Source organism: Pieris napi, chromosome 1 (assembly GCF_905475465.1).
Source record: "Pieris napi chromosome 1, ilPieNapi1.2, whole genome shotgun sequence".
NCBI classification, from domain to species: Eukaryota; Metazoa; Arthropoda; class Insecta; order Lepidoptera; family Pieridae; genus Pieris; species Pieris napi.
The window spans coordinates 8,691,196-8,711,489 of NC_062234.1; the positions used below are offsets into that span (position 1 = coordinate 8,691,196).

The 20,294-nt window shown below is 32.2% G+C and overlaps 1 protein-coding gene across 6 annotated transcripts in view; it reads right to left on the reverse strand.

Annotated features, from left to right (window-relative positions):
- Positions 1–1,504: 1,504 nt before the first annotated feature.
- The window catches only part of LOC125052320 (potassium voltage-gated channel subfamily KQT member 1), a 29,468-nt gene continuing 10,678 nt past the window's right edge, over positions 1,505–20,294 (reverse strand). The window contains exons 3-16 of one of the 6 annotated variants that reach the window (XM_047653124.1): positions 20,097–20,231; positions 18,068–18,150; positions 17,171–17,346; positions 14,657–14,785; positions 14,239–14,349; positions 13,643–13,830; positions 12,826–12,992; positions 9,957–10,055; positions 9,058–9,128; positions 7,179–7,306; positions 5,899–5,995; positions 5,417–5,712; positions 4,796–4,902; positions 1,505–3,804 (exon numbers count right to left, since the gene is read on the reverse strand). In XM_047653124.1, the coding sequence (XP_047509080.1) occupies positions 3,557–3,804; positions 4,796–4,902; positions 5,417–5,712; positions 5,899–5,995; positions 7,179–7,306; positions 9,058–9,128; positions 9,957–10,055; positions 12,826–12,992; positions 13,643–13,830; positions 14,239–14,349; positions 14,657–14,785; positions 17,171–17,346; positions 18,068–18,150; positions 20,097–20,231 (2,035 nt within the window). In that variant the 3' untranslated portion in view covers positions 1,505–3,556. Of the gene's footprint in view, positions 3,805–4,795; positions 4,903–5,416; positions 5,713–5,898; positions 5,996–7,178; positions 7,307–8,189; positions 8,318–9,057; positions 9,129–9,956; positions 10,056–12,825; positions 12,993–13,642; positions 13,831–14,238; positions 14,350–14,656; positions 14,786–17,170; positions 17,347–18,067; positions 18,151–20,096; positions 20,232–20,294 lie in introns of all 6 variants that reach the window. The other 5 variants (XM_047653089.1, XM_047653133.1, XM_047653116.1 and 2 more) reach the window with 5 other exon arrangements.

Below are 20,294 nucleotides of genomic sequence, written 5' to 3' on the forward strand. Positions count from 1 at the left end.
TTTAAAATAATATGATTTTCCATTCATTTCACTTTATCGCCTTTTCTTATTCCTGACAGAAACAATTTTTTATGTAAGAGCGACAGTGAATGTGATTTTATAATTATTTATCTCGGCTTGTTTACCATTGGTGTCATTACTGTATGAAAACGTGTACAGACATTTGTTGTTCGGATTTAGTGTTTTAAGTAAATAAATTTACGATATAATTTATAATTTACTTACTTATATTGTACATATCTCAAAACCAATGCTGAACAAATTTTGGAAGTCGGATACAACAAGTTTTTCAAGTCTTATAAAAAAACAGACGTTGAACACGTTTCTGTATTTTTTTCCTGTATAACTTTATCTATTATCGTAGATACTGGCATCATTGTATTTCAAGCACTGAGAATTAGAATTTAGAGAAACAGATGCACAGTATAAAACACCGATCGTACGCACGGACTTATAATAGTTTTTTTCAGTGACAGACACTATAAATTTAAAGGTATACATACAAGTATGTATGTGTCGTTTATTGAAATACATACAGGCATTTGAATAAATAAAACTAGGGGATGGTTGTTCTTCAATTATAATACTTATAATATCTTGAACATAATAATAAATAAATAACAAATCCAAAAAATAACAATATTAAAGTGTAAATAAAATACTACTATATTCAGATTGTAACTTATATTATTTTTATTTGCGCTGTACATACTTACCTACTCGTATGTAGGTACTTATGAAAAGTAAGCTATATATATAAGCACAAGTTATGAAATATAAATTATGCTGGGTATGTAGGACGACGATGTAGACATTTTAAATACAGAAAATATTAAATTTTGATAGAGCTGCCTGCGTTACGAGGAAGGTAATAAAAATATGTGTTCTAAAATCATAACACTAAACTTTTTGAATTACAAAGGCTTTATTGTGCTTAATTCTTGGTCTAGATTCTGCAAATAAAATTCAATTTATACTTCTAGATAAACTAGTATGCTATTAAAAATATAAAATGGTTCTTAAAATATCTACCCATATACCTACAGAAAAAATACATGTTACTATGACGTTCGAAGTAAGGGCTAGAATGTGTTTGACAAGACAATTACGTCTTAATTATTTATCTACTTATTTTTTTAACCTGAGTTACAATAGATGAGAAATATACTATTATTAACAAAGAGGTATGACAATACTAGAGCTAATATTACTGTAATTGCTGTGTACAATACTATTTAGGCAGAGCTAGGTCCCAAAGTAGCACTTAGGTTTAAGGCAAGGGCCTTTAATATTATAATGTTTTATTTTTAGCTTAACCTCTCCTTATGTAAGCGCAAATTTTACTTATTACTTAAGATATTACAACTCTACTCTTATGCATACTGAATGTCAGGCGATTTTACCCTGCTTTCTTAAGAAACATTTCCAAAACTTTAAAATTGGTTCGAATAGGAATCATTTACTGAAAATAAAACATTAACACTTAATTATTTTTTAAATTCACAATTCATAATGAAGAAACGTAGCTCGGAAATGTTGCTTGCAAAGAAAAATAACAAACTCACATTTTACAATCCAAAATATAAAATTGAGGCAATCTATACCGACGGTGACTTAAAAAAAACCGGAATTGCAGATAATTGTCGCCCAGAAAATGGTCATCGCACCTTCAAGCTAATAACTACAGGGTTAGTTACAGAAGTGTAAATATGGTCGTAATCGAAAGTGTATTATATTCGAGAGGAAATTTTGGTCCCGCAAGGTGGTGCTACTGTTTACTAAGGTACTCTTGGTTTAAAGCCGGTTTATTTGATTGGTTTGAAAGCACTAAGATACAGCAGTCGACTATTCGTCAGACTAGACATGAGATTTCAGAATTAGAGAAATATTTAACCACTAACAGGAATATAGGTGACAAAAAAATAAATAAAAAAGGTAGTTTCATAGACTAGATTCACTGGGTACGCGAGAAATTGTGTTATCGAAGAATAATACAAAATTTTTATATTCGTCAAAATTCTATCACTTTACTGGAGCTAGTTTGAACATAAAGTTTCATTTGAATCTTCCTCTTTATACTCTTATAAATATATATTTAAGGTAACCAGATCTTATAGAATATCTTATAATGTAAGAAAAAGGACGTATGTTATGTGCATTAATGCTCTACAAATGAAATTATTATTAACTATCACAGCTCAATAAATTATTAGATGCTTAAATTACCGTTTCATTATAGGATAGAGCTGCTATTTTGTTTACTCATTGAAAACTATGCAAGTATTAACTACATAAATTATCTTTAAACAATTAGTAACATTACGAAAATTTTATTTTTTTCTAAATGATTAAGTTACTACGAATTTGTGCATAGGCATGCGTCCTCGAGTATAGATCGTCACTTCAACAATCACACTCACTTTCGTTGTTATAACGTGTTTATATATCTATATTTATATTATATTATGCTGACCAATTTATCAACGCAGCGACATTCTACGCCTAAACATACATACAATAACGGTTTTACGAAAACCCAATCTTTAAATGTGACAAGTGCGTACAAAGTCACAATCAATGAGTAGGTTTTCTGTCTATCCGGACACAATGAAAGCAAATAAGCGGTACCACCGTAAAATGATAGTCTTATTAAATATGTGGTAAAAAAACGCTTATTCCGCTAGTAAAGGGGTGTGTTGTGTATTTTATTGGAGTTTGTCGTTTAAAGCAAAACCTTTAAACGCCAGAAACGAAATCACTAGCCTTCTGGCATTGAGAGTGTCCATTGGCTCACTTAACATCAGGTGAGCCTCCGCCCGTTTTCCCCCTGTTCTATAAAAAACACTCCAAAATGAAAACTCTTTAAACACAAACAATTAATACAATAAGGGTAAATGTTTCTGCAATTGCTCAGCAAGTAAGAAAAATGTGCTCGTGGAAAATAAACACTTGTTAAAATATCTATATATAGTACTTTATAATAGTTATCACGTAAGCTGCTGATAAGATTTAAATAATATGCACTTAACAATGTACACTGTACAGTGCTATAGTAGGTAACGTTACACCTTATATTTATTGTTTATTACACCATAATTAACTTAATATTTTATTGTAATACTTCGTCGTTGCATGTTGTCGTAATAGACGAACTTTGAACAGTCACGTATAGGCACCGTGGTAAAACAGAATGGGTGCAATTGTCTTTTGGAAAAATCATTATATGAAATAATGTTTGCATAAGTAATATTACAATTAGGTATCACCTAACCACTAGTCTTTGATATTTTAGTCAAAGCTCAATGATGACATTTTAATAAAATTACTACATTGCTACTTAGTTGGTTAAAAATTTAATGCTAGATACAAGATATAAACTGTAAAAATTTGCGATTGCTTCAATATAATATCAGTATCGATCAAATCATCTAAGTAGGTCACGTCACTTTAATGCTTGTTAAATAATTAAGAAATGAAAGTAATAAGTTTTTAAGCCAACGAAGATAGTATTTCATTTAAATAAATTGTTTGTGTTGATCACTTTGATAAACATGTCTCATACATCGGGGCGCAATAGATGTAAGTCAACTGCTACGTCCCTCCTTTGTTGACGCAAAATACGGGGCTGATGAGGCGGAGGCACTGTATCTGCGAGCAGGGCCGTCTCCTCAGCGAGTGAGTCACCAGAGCCGTAGCCCCGCTCATCCGGACCTTCGCCCTCGCACCAGGAAGGCGAACCCGAACTATCAGACCGTGTCCCGCCAGCTTCCGTTTCAACCTCTACGGAACAACTCGCACATACTTCTGAAACATTTTATAAAATAATCCTACTGATGATTCATTCATCACATTTCTATTATTATGTTTCAGTTTTATATTAATAAATTGACATATTGTATAAATGTATTTTAGAAAATGTTGATCCCATCCTTTTTATATTATATCGGAACAAGACACGACAAAGACATCAACAAAGCTCATAAAAGATATAAAATACAAACAGTAAAAGTTGACAGTGAATTAAATTATTCAGTATTAAAAAAGGAACCTGAAACTACTTGACTAATCACAATCATGCTTAATTAAAATCTATAAAACATAAGTACACCTAAACTTTTAAACGTCGTTCATAAAACAAAAATCTAATTAACGAGAACTACACATTAGAAAAGTTCGGCATCTAAATACAACATATCGTATTCATTCAAGGGAACGAGTGGGTATAGAATGAAACTATAACGCTGCGCATTCCACATCGAAACGGCAAGGTCACTCACGCAGTCGCCGGCCCACTAGAGGGCTGGCCCACGACGTTGTCGGTCAGAGAGACGTCGACGACGAATAGTCTTCATAAGATGCTGCAATTTTTTAATATTCTCAAAGTTATACCTGGGGCAATGATAACGTTTCACGTATAAAAAACAAATACCACGTTAGTGACATTATAAATTTTTCGTTCCTACGTAATCAACTTTCAACGTTTTGAATTAGGCTCTAAAAAGGCTTAAAACATACACGCATATATTAAGTGCTCAAGCCCGTATGCCTGTTTGGGGCATGCACGCAAGTTGTCTAACTTTGTTTAGGCGTAAAACTTAAATACGCGTTCGGGCTGAGTCTCAAGAGTGTCATAGTTTTGCATGCAACAAGCGGAGGTACACGTGATGTATGGCCTTGTAAAACGATAAAATCACCCTTGAAACAACGTTGGCTTGTATGATGATAGTAGTTGTGTGTATGGAGATGGGTTAAGTGTATTTCGGAAAATATAGGCAATCAAAATTAATGACATTACCAGAGCTATCTGTGATGAGCCTCGGGGGAGTATCTTCCCTATCGGTTGGTACTACAATCACTACTTCGTCATCTCTCGGAGACTCGCCATTTCGACTAGATGATGTTCTGAAAGTGTATATTTTGGTGAACTGAAATGTAATATTAAATATATCTACCAATCTATTAATATAAAATCTACAGGATATAAAAAGCTGTATTTAGCATAGTAGTATCCTGATTTTATGTACTAAACATGTTGTTTCCATAAATCTACACGAATACAAACGTGAATCTAGATAAAAGGAAAAATAGAAGACAAAGAAAAGCAAACATTATCCTTGTTATTTTATCTTTTTCCGTTGAATTTAGTGGACCAAAACGATAATGGTATATTAGTTCAACGTATAGAGATAAATAAGTAGGTATCTCACAACTGTTTTGATTAATTTCATAATATTATAAATTCCAATTTTTATTTTGGTTGTGAGAAAAAACTTTACATAGCATCACCAAAGGAATATAGTGTAATTTGTTACTTCTTGTGTGGGGCCAAGACAATATGGGGAAATTTATATTAATATGTTAAATAAAAAGTAAAATTATAGGTTTTTAAACGTAAAGAACCTAATTAAAAACTTACTTTACTATAACTTTCTTGCGCATGAACCTAGCGCCCAAATCTGAGTATCCTCTATTCATTGGTCTTTTAAATGCAATAGGAGGAATAGAAGCATGTACTGGTTGTTCAAATGTTCGGCATAAGGGTGAATTTGGTTCTGAGTATTGTTTTTCCGTAATTGCTGGTCGGGTGTGGCTGTCGCCAGAAGCTCCTCCTTTGGCGTTACTGTTCGCTTCATTACATATTCTTCTCGCTACTCGTCTATCTTCTTCATACATCTCTAGTAAATGGTCTAACTTATTTTCTATATCATCTACCTGAAAATAAAAAGTGGGGCTTAATTAGACATATACTAGTGATATCAATCATTAATGAACTATAAGCCTCAATAGTTTTTATCATTTTTTTTATAATTAAGAAGTGATGCTGACATCAATATATCTTTAAGACTTTTTTTAAACGCATTGACGTTGTAAGTAAAAAAATAAAATATTTTTACTCACTTGTCTTTCAATTTTAACAACTCTAGAAGCCAAGCTTATTTTCGACGCGTAGACATCTTTTGCCTTTGAACCTTGCTTGCCGAGAATTTGATCTAACCTAGATAAAATATAAATTTCATAATGATTTTTTCAAACGGTGCATACTTTAATTTACATACAAAATAATTAATTAATGTCAGCCTCTAATAGTTTCCTTCGATACTGATTATCATAATACTTTAATTGACTGCAAGATTTCCTTAATGTTTTTGTAGTTGATTTCTCATTCCTAACAAATGAAATCATACTAATAATATACCTAGAAGTCAAATATATTAGCATACGATATGAATAACATATTAAAAATAGACAGGCATTATTTACAGTTAAGACTTGCAAAGCATAATTATTATTTGAACATTCGCAAATGTGAAAACATTGGCTGATACATGTTCTAACTGAACTATTCAGCAATCAAATTGTACCTATTCATAGCTGGATGTTTATTTTTGCTTACTAAAATAGTGATTTACGAACATTAACACGAATATCAATCGTAACAGATACATTATTGAAATGAGTTTTATAGTTCTATTAAATAATTATTTAATTTTACGTTCACAAAATCATAATTGAGAAACATTCGTACCGTACCTATTTTTGGTAAAAAAAAAACTCTATAACTTTACTAACGAAAATTTACGTATTGTAATTAATGCCAGCACATGCCAAATATAAATAAAAATAGTTAATCTTCTTTAATACAAAAAAGGGTATTGCTATCGATTGGAAATAGTGTATTGAAATTCAGTACTTATTGATTAATTTATTTATAAAAAAAATTGACCCCGTTGCTGCATCGTCAGATGTTTCTGGTAGATTTTCAAGATAAAAAAGCGTTGTCAACGCAATGAAAACAATTGAGTTACAATTTTTTAGGTTTCACAAAAATATTACGTCGTTTTAGACAAAACTGTTCTAAAGCAGCTTTGTTTTCACATTCAGAGTTAAAAAATGAAGCTTCAAAAATGGTAATATACAAATAATAACATATCCATGCATCAGACAAGCAATTTAGGTAATTTGTGTAAATGTGCAAACTATTAATAGAGTAGGTAAAAATGTCGTAAGATAATAGAATAAGTGAGGCCAATTTAACAGTGGATTGTTTTAAAAGGAAACCATTGAACCTGCACTAGGCACATACACGTGGACAGTCGATATGAGAACGAACGCAACCAGCTCAGAGCGTTTTTATATTTCCTTATAATAACAACTCCATTGTCTCGGTTATTGCTCACCTGTACTGTAGGTTCTTGGTTCGGTTAAGGAGATCTGCGTGTCCTGAAGAATACTGTTCAATCACGTCTTTGACATCGTATGGTTTCAATGCTTCTCTAAATCTCTTGCGTGCGACAAAATACTTGAGCTACACGAAAACAAAACATCTTCAGGACATATGCGTCACATACATTAAAGTAAACCCTTACCGTGCTAAGTCGTCCCTTGTTGTCTACATTAAAAGTGTCGGAACTTGTAATTACTTTGTTATCCTATAGATTCGTATTTCGTAGTGTTACAATGTTGTTTTAACTTGTCTCTGTAATTGTTTAGTACGGACGGAATCTATGGTTGTATGGACTTAGATTTATGTAAATTAAAAAAAATGTTTTGTGTATAAGTAGCTGGTTAAAAGTTCACTGGCCGGAGCGAAACAAAGGATGGACTATAAGATAATAATAAATTTCTACGCCTATTCATGCTTTTGTAGAAAATGTACCAATTTATGATTAAACTAGGTAGATGAAGAAAGGAAACAAGGAGAGGTAAATAATAGGTAAAATACTGTAGAAATTTTCTATGTTTTGTTTCTACTTGAACAAACGGCACAAATCCGAATCATTTAAAGTCACTGATTATCTCTAATGTAGATAAGAATACTTCAAAAAGAATTTATAACTTTTTCAAGACAATCAATGACCTTTAATGATATTTGTCGGAAAACGTATAAAATCGAGCATTCGAGCTAACTACTCTAGATTTAGGAAAAAGATTTAGACATACTACTTTATTAGGTGTAGAGCCCAAACCATAAGGAGTTCAAACTTTAAGTGAATTATTGTGCAAATGCAAATGTAGGGGATAAACTGAAGATAATCATCGCGTTGCATTCACACTGACTGACTCCACCCTTATGACCGAACATCAAATTGATATGAAGTCAAGCGAGCCGAGATTGAGTTTACTTTTTGTCTGTTGACCTTAACTCAATCGGTGCATATGCAATGCGTTGGTAACCTAAGAAATAATACCTATTCTGGACGTTTTTCACTCGGCTCAGCAGATCGACGTGGCCAGCGGAATATTGTTCTATAACGTCCTTTACGTCGTATGGTTTTAACGCTTCTTTAAATTTACGTCGGGCCACAAAATACTTCATCTGTTAAGATTTCATAAGACCCATAAATTTTTTTATGGTTTGAAAGCTCTAGTCTACAAATAAAGGAACTCGGCAAAGCTTTTGACCCAAGTTTTAGATGTTAGTAAAAGAAATGTTATTTCCCCGTAAATCATGAAAACTTAATAGGTAAAACTAGACTTAACTTTTCAACTTCTTGAATATCTATAAAACATTTGATGCGATCTACTGTAAGGCAACGATAAAATTGAATCGGATACGAGGTCGGCAACGCGATGGGTGAAGTGAGAAGCGATTTTTAAAGTTATCATTTATTTAAGCACCTAAAAGGAACTTGGGAATTGGATGAGGCCGTAGGTTAAGCAGAAGTTTGGACACAGTAAACATAATTTAATAATTCAAGATGCTCCTTGATTAGGTTCTTCGCTTTGTTCTTTCTTTCATTTCATTAATATTATATTGCTGAGTAATAAAATGCAGTGTTGTTGTACAAAAGGTTTATGTATGATTATGTATTGTTTTTAAATAGAATATTAAATGGATTTCGTTTTATTTAAGGAATGTAAGAATGTTGTTTTAGTACTCTATGTTGGGATACTGGAATTGTGTGAGGTATGTGAGGTACGTAAATATAAACTTAAATTATTTTTCATTATCCTATAATATTAATAATAATTATCATATTGCTATTTAAAGCAGATTTCATAAAATACAAATTTAAATCCTATTATTTCTACGAAAAAACTTAGGAAATATCTTACCTTTCTTATAAATCTAATTGCTGCTTTATGCCGCGGAGTAAGTGTTACACAGCGGGGCTCGTCCTCTTCGTCTGCGTAAAGCATTGTAAATTATTATATTTGGTCGGAATTATTATTATTTATTTTATAATACATACATATGACACGCTTTGTCTGTACATCCTTGAAACTAACACATTCAACATAAGATACACCTTTTTTCCTAGGTATCCTTATACCTAAATCCTTATTTAGAATGTTTCATAAAAACATTATTTTTGAGAAAAGCGATTATTATTGAACGCATTTACATTATCTCGGTAGATTTATATACTTTGATATTATATGTATAATCCTTACAAATTTAAGCGAAATTATTACATATATTTTTTTTACGGTTATTATACGCTATAACTATTGCTCAAAATAGAAGCACAACTCCTTTAAATCTGATTTATTCTTAACAACATCGTACTATTGTGCAGTTCATAGTCTAGTCAACAGTCTCGCCAGAACATTGTTAGGAACTTTATGACACTTCTCAAAGAGTCAACACAAACAACCGATGGCACCTACCAAAACTTCGTGACTGATGAACTATGGCAACTTCTTACTCTTGTGAATAATCCGTTTATTATTGATATATATTGATGAATTTAAAACAAAACTCAGCTCCTAAGAGAACGGGTTTACTTTTAATTCGACTAGGTATATTCAGATTTCAGTATTCTTGATCAAAGATTAAAACGCATCATAAACGCAGTCCACACATTTATTTCCAAATCGTTTATTGCGAGTCAAAAAGTAACATTACTCTATACGTTAAGGTAATTACCGTTATAAGTAGGATTATTTGTACACTTTGTTTTTGTATGATAATTCTAAATTGTCTCTCATGAGCCACACCCCTTAACGCTTACCATTGGAATTTTTGTTGGAGAGCGCTGTCTCGGCCACCGAGTCGACGCTATGGGCTGAGTTGATATTTCGAGTGCACCCTGAGTGGTGAATTGTAGCCCCTGCCAACCCATACATACTCTCACTTTGACATTGGACCCATACTTTCTAGTATATACAGATTTTTTGATGACCCTTTTAAACATTCGTTTTTAGTATTTTACTATTAACCACGAATTTTGTATATTTTTATTATTATTATTATTAAATATATTATTATATTGATAACATTAACTCCAAACATTTAACTTTCTAAAGTAGCATCAGCAAACAGTAAAAGGAGTTATGAATTAATAATTTCTTTATACTGCATAAAAATACCACCTAAATAATGAGGTCAATGCAGTGGTTGTTAATGTCTAAGCAAACTATCGATCCATTTGTTATCTCTTTCTTGCCCAGGTGTTACTGTTATATGTTTATGAAGGGTTATTATAGATCCAAGTAGAATTAAATCGAATACGTTCCATTAAATAATTTTTAATTCACCTTCCACGAAGAGCTAATGCAGCTACTCAATTAATTAAGACCGGGAGGTCGAGTTTCAACAGAATCAGAACTTGTTAGTAATCGATCAATATATAAATTTATTTTTGAAAAGTAATTAAATTTATACATTTTAATTACATTCGTTCTATTATTTTGGTTAAATAGTCCAAAGAGTTAATAAATTTAATACGTATTGCACATAATTTTTGATAAGTGAAAGGTCAAATTTAAATATTATGTATTTTATATGATAAAATATATTTAAAACGGGATTTTTAATACTTATTCTTGTTCAGGAGGTATTGAATTAATACCATTCTTTATGTAGTTAATGCGCTTCGTTATAATCAAAATTTCGTAGCAAGACTCTGAGGTAGCGAAAGGTCTACGCTAGAACTAAGAAGTGTTTCAACAGAGTTCTGTTGGAAACAATGCATAAAATTTATTATTTATTACTTAAAACACTTTTAACCAATTTACACTTTCAATATTCGTCTAAAAGTGAGGAATATCACTTAACTATACATTTATTTTATGGGAAAGAGGGGTTAAGGTATAAAATGAATACCGATTTTCCCTTACTGTAATCGGACAAAGAGAGCCCTACAAATTGTCCATACGTCTTAATATTTTTCTTTGGGTCAGACCTACTTCGCCTCTTGGGAAATCCAACAATGCAATACAACGCAGAGTGCTTTTTGATATCATCTGGCCTATAATAAATATGAATTTAGCCTTGAATTATATGTGGGGCAAATTCAATTATATGCCATTAATCTTGACCAATTTTAAAACTATTTCATACTAGGGAAATATTATGTTTGGTGATATTAAACTCAACCATATTTATAATTCTTATTTAAAGAAGCTATTCCGTAACTTGATATTTATTTTGCGACGGCCTATAAAGTAGAAAATTTAAATATTATTTTCAAATTTTTAAGGTCGGTATATGGTTGACTTGGAGATCATACAAATGAAAAAACAATTGTTAATTTTATTTATATACCTAATTGTCTACCTGGCATGCAAAAACAAATGCAAAGCGGTGTTATTGTATAGGCTTTTTAAAAACGAAGCTTAATTAAAGCCATTCCAGAAAGAGAATTATGCTTGTTCAGTTTATTAAGTCAGGAAATCATTTGTGTGAACTGCGTTCTATGATGCGAAATAGTCCTAACTAGCTAATGATTCATATAGAAAAAGAAATATGTCGAATTGAATCTCCAATTTCTTAGGCTACTTGAGCAGTAAACGCTATCAAAGCAGTTCAAGTTATAGAAGGCATTTGTTCTTCAAATGGATATAGTAAAGCTTATGAGAGCGGTATCAGTTAGGTATTCGAAGCGTTACGTACTACGCGGGTGCATTTTATTTCAAAATAGTGAAAAATAGAAAGAAGTACTTAATAGACCAGCAAGTGTTTCGAGCTAACAGATGCAGTTTGTCAGCCGGATTTAAGACATCCTATCCGGTATCATTGCTGCTACGCCGTTCGTGTATACACATCATGAAAGGTTTGTCTAAATAAAGATAATAAACGCAGCTTTCTTGACTTTAACTTTCATGCCATAGTGCCGTCTAAAAGATGAAGAACAAAACCTTGAAAGCAGCTTTTCCAACAATGAAGTAGACAACACGCACGATCCCCTTCCGTAGTGCGATTATCTATGAAACAGGGCATAATATCATGTCACCCTCCATCTACTAAAATAAAGATATTTGTGATATTGATGTGGCTCTAAACTGTTGCGTTTGAAGGTCGATACAAAAACCAACCTTTTGTCATAGTTTTATCTTCATGTTTGTGGAATGGCTGTGGCGCTATGTTTGGTAGTTTCGTGCTATGTTAGTTGAAAAGCTACTTCGACGTGTAAAGTTTACTAAGATCGTTTAGAAATTTATTTTGACGTTGATTTATTATTTTGTTTTCAATATTATTTTATTAGTCCAAATAGATCTCTATTTCTGTGAATAACAATAATCCTTCGACGTGAAGCAAAACAATGAAAACCATAGAAACACAAAGACTGTGTACCTATAGTATCGTTAGCATATTATAATAAGGGTTGTATGTACTTACGATGTTAAAATCTATTAACTTCAGAATTAAGACAAAGGTTTTAACTAATCGCTAAACACGAAAAACAGAAGCACACAAAAACAAATCAAAATGACAATCTATTATGTTACCATATCTAATGTGTCTTTGTATACCTTCGCATATTAAACACAAATCACTGTACTCTTGAGTGTAGTAAAATGTTTCTATTGTGCACATGTTATTAACATTAACAATGAAATAAAGTGAGATTAATCACTGTTTTCAATACAAATGCTTACCGAGATTTTCTGCGCTTGCGTTGACGTCGTACCGATGTGCAGGCTTCGAATGGGGTGCGGGTGAATGCAGGGAAGTACTTTTGTGTCTTCGAATTGTAGGTAGACGCGACACAAAGGAAGCATTGTTCTTGAATGATGCACTCATGACCCGACTGTCAAACGTATACCTAATTAACATTTACTTTGTATTTCGTATTATCAACGTATGCTTAACGTTTGGAATGCTTTTTATGACGTGATTACTCCACCCACTGAATAGATTAGAGTTATTAAAATTGTAATTAGTAAAGTTTATAGACATGCAAAATTTGCGTGATCACGGGATTCACTCATTATTTTTATACACTTTATGAAACAGACTATCTTCATATGGTATTTTTTCATACTCAGTATAGTTCATAGGTTATATAATTTATTTTAATATACAAGAATTAGATTGATCTCCAAGGAGGGCTGAGGTAACGCGTCGTATAGGACGAATCGAGTGGTAAAATGAAGTAAATAATTTTCCCACCCTTAGATACTTTAGTCTAGAGTCTATTGGTTTAACATTAGCGCCACGGTTTTTGTATACCTATTAATATCAAATAAAGATTATCTTATGATAGCAGTTATAATATTTTATTTTAACATATAAATTACATTACTATATTAGTGTAATTTAATTTAAAAACGAAAGAATCCCAATATGTTATTTTAAAATCGCTATCAGATTGTAGGATAACATACCAAGACTTAACAAAAATAAGGATTATAAAAATCTCATCCTATCGTCAACAATCGGTGACGCCTCCTTATGAAGGTGAAAACATCTCACCTAATTTGAGGGCTTGGTAGCGGTATCTGATGTATCTTCCATGTAGCGACACTCATAGAGTGCTCATCAGCGGCGTAGCAGCGCCATAGAGCTTGTATAAGCGTAGCCGCGGGCTGCCGACGTCTTATCATGTGCTTTTGCCTTTGTTGTTGCTGTACTTTAAGGGCAAAACCCGACCCTAGTATGCCCTAACCAAAAAAACCGAGAAGATATTTAAAAATTCAAGAGGTTATAAAAATATTAATAAAAGTACTACGCTTCACATAGCCGTAGAATGTAGATACTACCCTTATTGCTGCCGTAACATTTTGAGAACAAATTGACGTGAGAAAATGTATTTATATTTAATACCATATTTCTTACAATGGTTGCGATGTAATTTCCATATAAAAATCCAAATATAAACGTCTACATTTTATAATAAGGCCGAATATGTTTAGTAAATATGTAGTAAAATTATTATTAATTATGCCGTAGCGGAGTGCAGGATTTTCCCGTTTATAATATAACAGTTCTCAAGCAAATTGCCTAATCGGCCTACACTTCTTACGAAATCAGATGAAATGAAATGCTGTAGAGATAAATGTCATACTTACAGCAGGAAGAGCAAAAAATGATATTCCTAGAAGAGCACAAAATGAGGCAATGAGTTTTCCTTGCCAGGTTTGCGGTACCATGTCGCCATACCCCACGGTGCACAGCGTGATCTAAGAAAATTTCTTAATGCTTACTTATTCCTAATACCAATGAAATGTAATTATGAATGACCTTGTCTCAACCCTCTCTGAAATGACGAAAAGCTCAAAATTTGTCATAAAGTACTTACTTTGGTTAAAGTTTATGAGACATGAAGAGTACGTACTTTAATTGCTTTTTCACGCAATAATATTCCATTAATTATTATAAGTCTTAAATTTTTATTTATTTATAGTTGAGACTTTGGATTTAATATCTGATGATGGGCTTCATCCATTAGAGGCAATGTCGATCCATATTTAGTGTTTTCATACTTACAACACCCCACCAAAGAGCTTCCGCGAAATTCTTAAATTTGGTATCAGCAACATCCTTTTCGGCCAAATAAACTAAAAACGATGCGAAAATCAGTCCCAGAAACCCTATATATAACGTAGTTATCAGTTCCTGAAACAAACATAACCTTTTTACAGTAAGGCAAACGGTGGTTTAGATTCTGTCAACTGTTTTAGGTGGGATCTCCCTTACATAAAATTCGATTGGTTACATTTAATTTTACTTAACATAAAAGTAAGATGCTGCGCTTATTACGAAGACAGCACCGGTGTTCTGAATCGCATTACTTTCCCCATTATGCACTGAGTATTGTAATACTGCCAGATTCTTCTACAACGGCAAAGTATAATTTTCTTCTATTCATAGAAATGTATCAACCAAACAATAGTTTTTGTGTTCACTTACTTTCTCTAGCCACGATAGATATTATACCAAGATTCTTTATAAAAAGATTTCTATTTAAGTTTATAAGGGCATGTAAAGTTTATTTATACTTCGATTTTCAATATTTCACGTGCTTCTGTACAAGCGACGATAACATCTTTTCGCGTTCGACAGACGGATTGAAACGTTTACAAATCCAAATATATTAAAAGAGGTCAAATACCTAAGTTCAAAGGAGTACCTACGGAAATTTATATCTTATTAAAAGCTCGATTGATTTTTAATCTTGCTTTTGAAGCAAGCATAATAACGATCACGTACTTCGTGACCTTTAACTTTATCTAAACCGTGTTCTATATAATTTAACGAATGTTACAAGGTATTTAAATTTATGCGCTCTGTTCGTTACTTTGCTACAAGAAACCTATTGATATAATATCAATAAGATAAACTTAATATAACTGAATTGTAGAGCGGTGTACCGGATACCCTAAGTAGAGAATACAATTCACAGCCACAAACAAACGTTCATGCTTAAAGGAATCTGAATAGAGCTAGGATATTTCTACCGCATTAAACAAGTTGAACGTTACAAAGGTTTTGATTTACGAAAAATTACTCGCTCGGATCGCTTCTATGGAGGAGACGAGTCGTACAAATAACGATGATTTAGCATCACTCTTTGTTTTAAAAGTCAAAACAACTATCAATAAATGATACACGTGTTTTTGTTTATTGTTATTATTTACGACTAATTAACTCACATTATTTTATTATGAGATTATGTAGTTATGATATGAATATTAATGTTTATTTGACAGATGTCGCGGTTTATTCAAATAAAATTATGTTTAATCTTCGAAAGTAAAAAACTAAAGAATTCCATACGGATAAAGGCTGTATTATTCTACGTTTGTTTATTGGATATAATTTGATACCTGTTTGGTTAGTCAATATCAACACGTAGGAAATACCGCAATTTCTCGGATATATCTTTATTGATGGTCACATATGTTTACATATACTCATTCATGAAAGCTTAATATGAAACTATTGTATGTCTTTGATCCCTTTAATATATTAGATGTATACGAACCCCTAGAGGAAATTACGATGTTCCGATACCAATTTGTATACCGTATCTGCTACGTCACTATAAAATCAGCGCTTACTTATACTTAGGTTATAATAAACGTGATTCTTATTTATCAGCTAAAATTTAACAAAAGTTTTAATAAAGCTAGACAAATACTTTCTCTATCTTTAACATTTAAAAGCGTTTCGACGTTTCGCTTGAATGTGACTTTGTAAAGTTTTGGCAAATATAAAAATTTCTAATTTATTAAGAAATCTTAATATATATAAAATACGTGTCTCGTTGTTTGTCCGCTATGGACTCCTTAACTACCGAACCGACATCAATCAAATTTTCACACCGTGTGTAGTTTGATCCAACTTAAAAGATAGGATTTCTTACATCTCAATTTATACCCGCAATATTATTTTATTGCAAAATGTTTGTTTATTATTTGATAGTCACAATTCTAGAATTCTTGAATAGTTTACTACTATGTAATATAACAAAAACCTTAGCCACAGCAACGCTTGGCCGAGTCTGCTAGTTATATTATATATTGTTTTTAACGTGGTTCGAACGTGGTTAACTGTTAACTAATGACATATTGGTATCGCTTCATTCACTATTTTCAAATAAGTCGTAATACGTTGATTATAATACAATTATGTAAAATATAGACATTTTGAAAAGTAAATCTCTCCACATATTGTATCTGTTTAAAATTACCTAAAGTAATTAGGTTATGTTATTCCGTCACTATAAATATCAAATTGTACATCACGCACATTCATTTTTCAACACCACGTAAACAGTGTTGAACAATTTATACAATAAACCCACTCATTGTCATGTGTGTTTGTTTACATACTATTTTTGAAGCATATGCAGCAGTGAAGTATATATGTATCCGCAGAATTGATAAATAAAAATGGAAAAGATGCTTACCTAACATGTGCTTCGTGATAGAACATATATTTTTCACGTCTGAAATTAAGCCTTACGGCAATCTACAATATATAACATAGCTATCGTACCTGTCTGTGTGCGTAAACCACTGAGCCTAAAAGTTTCCATGTACCCCCTCGTCGATCCATTCGCACCATTCGTAAGATTTGGAAGAATCTTAAACCGCGCAACGCTGACGCCGCAAACACTTGACCGGAGGATCCCATTCCCAACACTACCATAGACGCTATGATCGTTGTAAAATCTAAAAAAAAAACATTATTTAGGCATATGATTACAAGAGTTCTGGTGATTTTTCTGTCGTTACGGTTACTCAATTATTACCATTTCAAATAGAATGCTAGGTGCCGCAGGTGCATTGCCGTTTTAATGAATTTATATTATTAGGTATTGTTTATAATACCTAAAGGAAGGAGGAATGGAATAAAATGATAATACTTGCAAGTCAGGAATCAGGATATTATTTTTTAGAAACTTGTGTTGTCTCCGTTACATATTATGCAAATGTTGAGAATATGGTAATATTGTAAGGTTTTGTGTTGTGTCGGATGAATTTACATAAACAAGTATGTTGTTTTGGAACGTATGTTGGTAATAGATATTCAGATTGGTTTCGGACCGCGACCAATTTCACTTGCTAAAAATAGCAAATAGCCTTTTGCTAAGGTGAATGGCTCTGTTTAAAAATATCATACTACAAAAGCTAATGAAAGACATTTATAGGTCAAAGTTGAGGTATAATATTATCATAAAGCAACATTAATAAACTCAAGTGGGCGAATCGCGCAGCTATATTTTACGTTACGACGGCAAGGTAGTCTCTGGGTGGAGCGGCTACCAAGTGGACACCCTGCTTCTATATTCCACACCTATTAAAATAATTACTCCAGGTAGAATTCAAGCTCCCTTCCAAATTTGAAATCTTTGGTAAGTTATTAAAATTCAAATATTCCTGGATATCTCACCGATTATGCAAAAAGGCCGCCTTAAAAACTTTAGGCGGCCCATTAATCCTTGATACCGAGAGCGACATCCCGACGACCACAACCTGCAATAAAATACAACGATGAGTAACGAAAACAAATACATAGTTATCACAATACATAAAGTCATAGTTGAAACCTAACAAACAAAGTACGCTATTTTTGGCTTGTACTCCGCAAGAGCTTGTTGACCAACTTAGTAAGGAAAATAGCTCGGTAAATGTTCGAAAGCCACGCTAATTAGCAAGTCTCCCCTGAGGAACACAACTTACTTATAATGCATTACGCAATGCCTGTGTGGCTTCATAGCTACTTGTACTATAACAAGTAGCTTGTATATTTCTGTATTTTTTGCATATAATTTTATTACTGCAATATATATATGAGTGCTTATTATTTTAATAATCATATACCACTTGGCATGATAATGAGACATTAAAAAGCTCACTAATTATAAACTAAGTTCAAAGTAAGATATGGATGAATTTTGAAAGCTAAAAACCCTAATTATTATTATTTATAATAATTGGGCGAGTACGTGACTACATGGATTTGTAGAGCTATTATCAACAATATTTATCACTGACTTACATATTGATGAGCTTTTATGTATGATGGTATTCATAAACGTTTTTTATATTTATAACGTGAAAAATCGTCTTTCGTTGTATTATAATGACGTTATTTCTGATGTTTTATTTTTTTTAAGTTAAGTCTGGTTTTATGCAAGTTAAATTGAATCTGTTTATTTATATGAAATAATCTCAGCTTGCAATGTAAATTAAAAACGGAAAGTCGAGCCAAAGAGTCTGATTGAATAATTAAGTATCTGTTGGGTGGAGGCGTCATTCTCCTTTTAGAGTCACTGACAGAAACTATTGTTTATTAAATGTATATACATAGCATTAATCTCATAATTTCAACACAGATTTTTAACAGTCATAGTCTACGCTCTTTAAAAAGTCTTTGAATTTTTATCCCTCAACTCTTTCTCTTTTGGCGAATCTTTTAGAGTCTCCCATAGTTACGATATGGAATTACTCACTTCCTATCTCTACCCGTTTAGCTTCTATTCTGACTTTCTTCAAATATTATCAATATATTATACGATACTTTTTTGTTTAGTTAGAATTAATTTATTCTTAAATGTTTGTGTTCAGATTTCACTTGATCATTGATCAACTGCTGACACGGCTCGCGTGGTTGATCCAAACTTTAACAGCTGAAGCTGCGTGTTAAACCAACAGCTCACAAAAATAATATTATGTTTGTGTGAATAGGTGTAAGAAGTATTTAAGATATGGTTTTATAACAATAAATAACATTTGATATTGTTCTGTCTTCATTTCTCGCTTCTTCTCAAAGTTGTGAAGATTTCTTCAAGCCCTAATTATCGTGATGAGCCTGCCCAATAACTTAGAGATAATCCAACCGTAGGGCTCCGTCTGTTACCTTAGGTCTCTTGGTGCAGACATCCCGTACTTTTTTTATATATTCACTATTTATGTCATATACCCATATCTGTAGGGCCTTTAAGGGTTCCTTAAGGGTTGTTAGGTTCTTAGGTCCCACTCTCTCATATATGTAGATATCTAGTGCTGCTAGCTAAATATATACTCTAACAGTACAGATAATCGTGGCATATATTACACATAAATTTAAATACACAGTTAAATAGCTGGCAAGCTGTTTAGTTTGTTATTTTAAGTTTCATACTTCTAACACTTTAGCATAATGCTATTATATTTAAACAAAGAAGAAGGTATAAAATAAAAATATATAATATAGAACACTTTAACATTGGGCCGGAAAAACATCATATTAAAACCAATATAAATCCTCAGTTAAGGATATATGGTTGGTGGACACAGTTTCCGCAGTAACACTCATAATCGGTCCGTTGTGCGTAGGTTATTAAGTATTATATATATGTTTATTATATATTATGTCCATTAAATATAGTTAAAAGAAGCATTAAATAATTATACTATGCATGTATGTCAAAACTTACCGTAAACAAAATTCTATAGCGAACCACACGACGACTACGGCCTCCATATAGAGAAGTACAATGCCAGCTCTTGCTTCGTATTCTTCTATAGTGGAGAAAACCGACAGTGACAAACACATGAACACCATCAAGAACCTAAAAAATGGTTATTTCAACTAATAAAATAATTCATTCTTATACGTACACGAATGAGGCTAA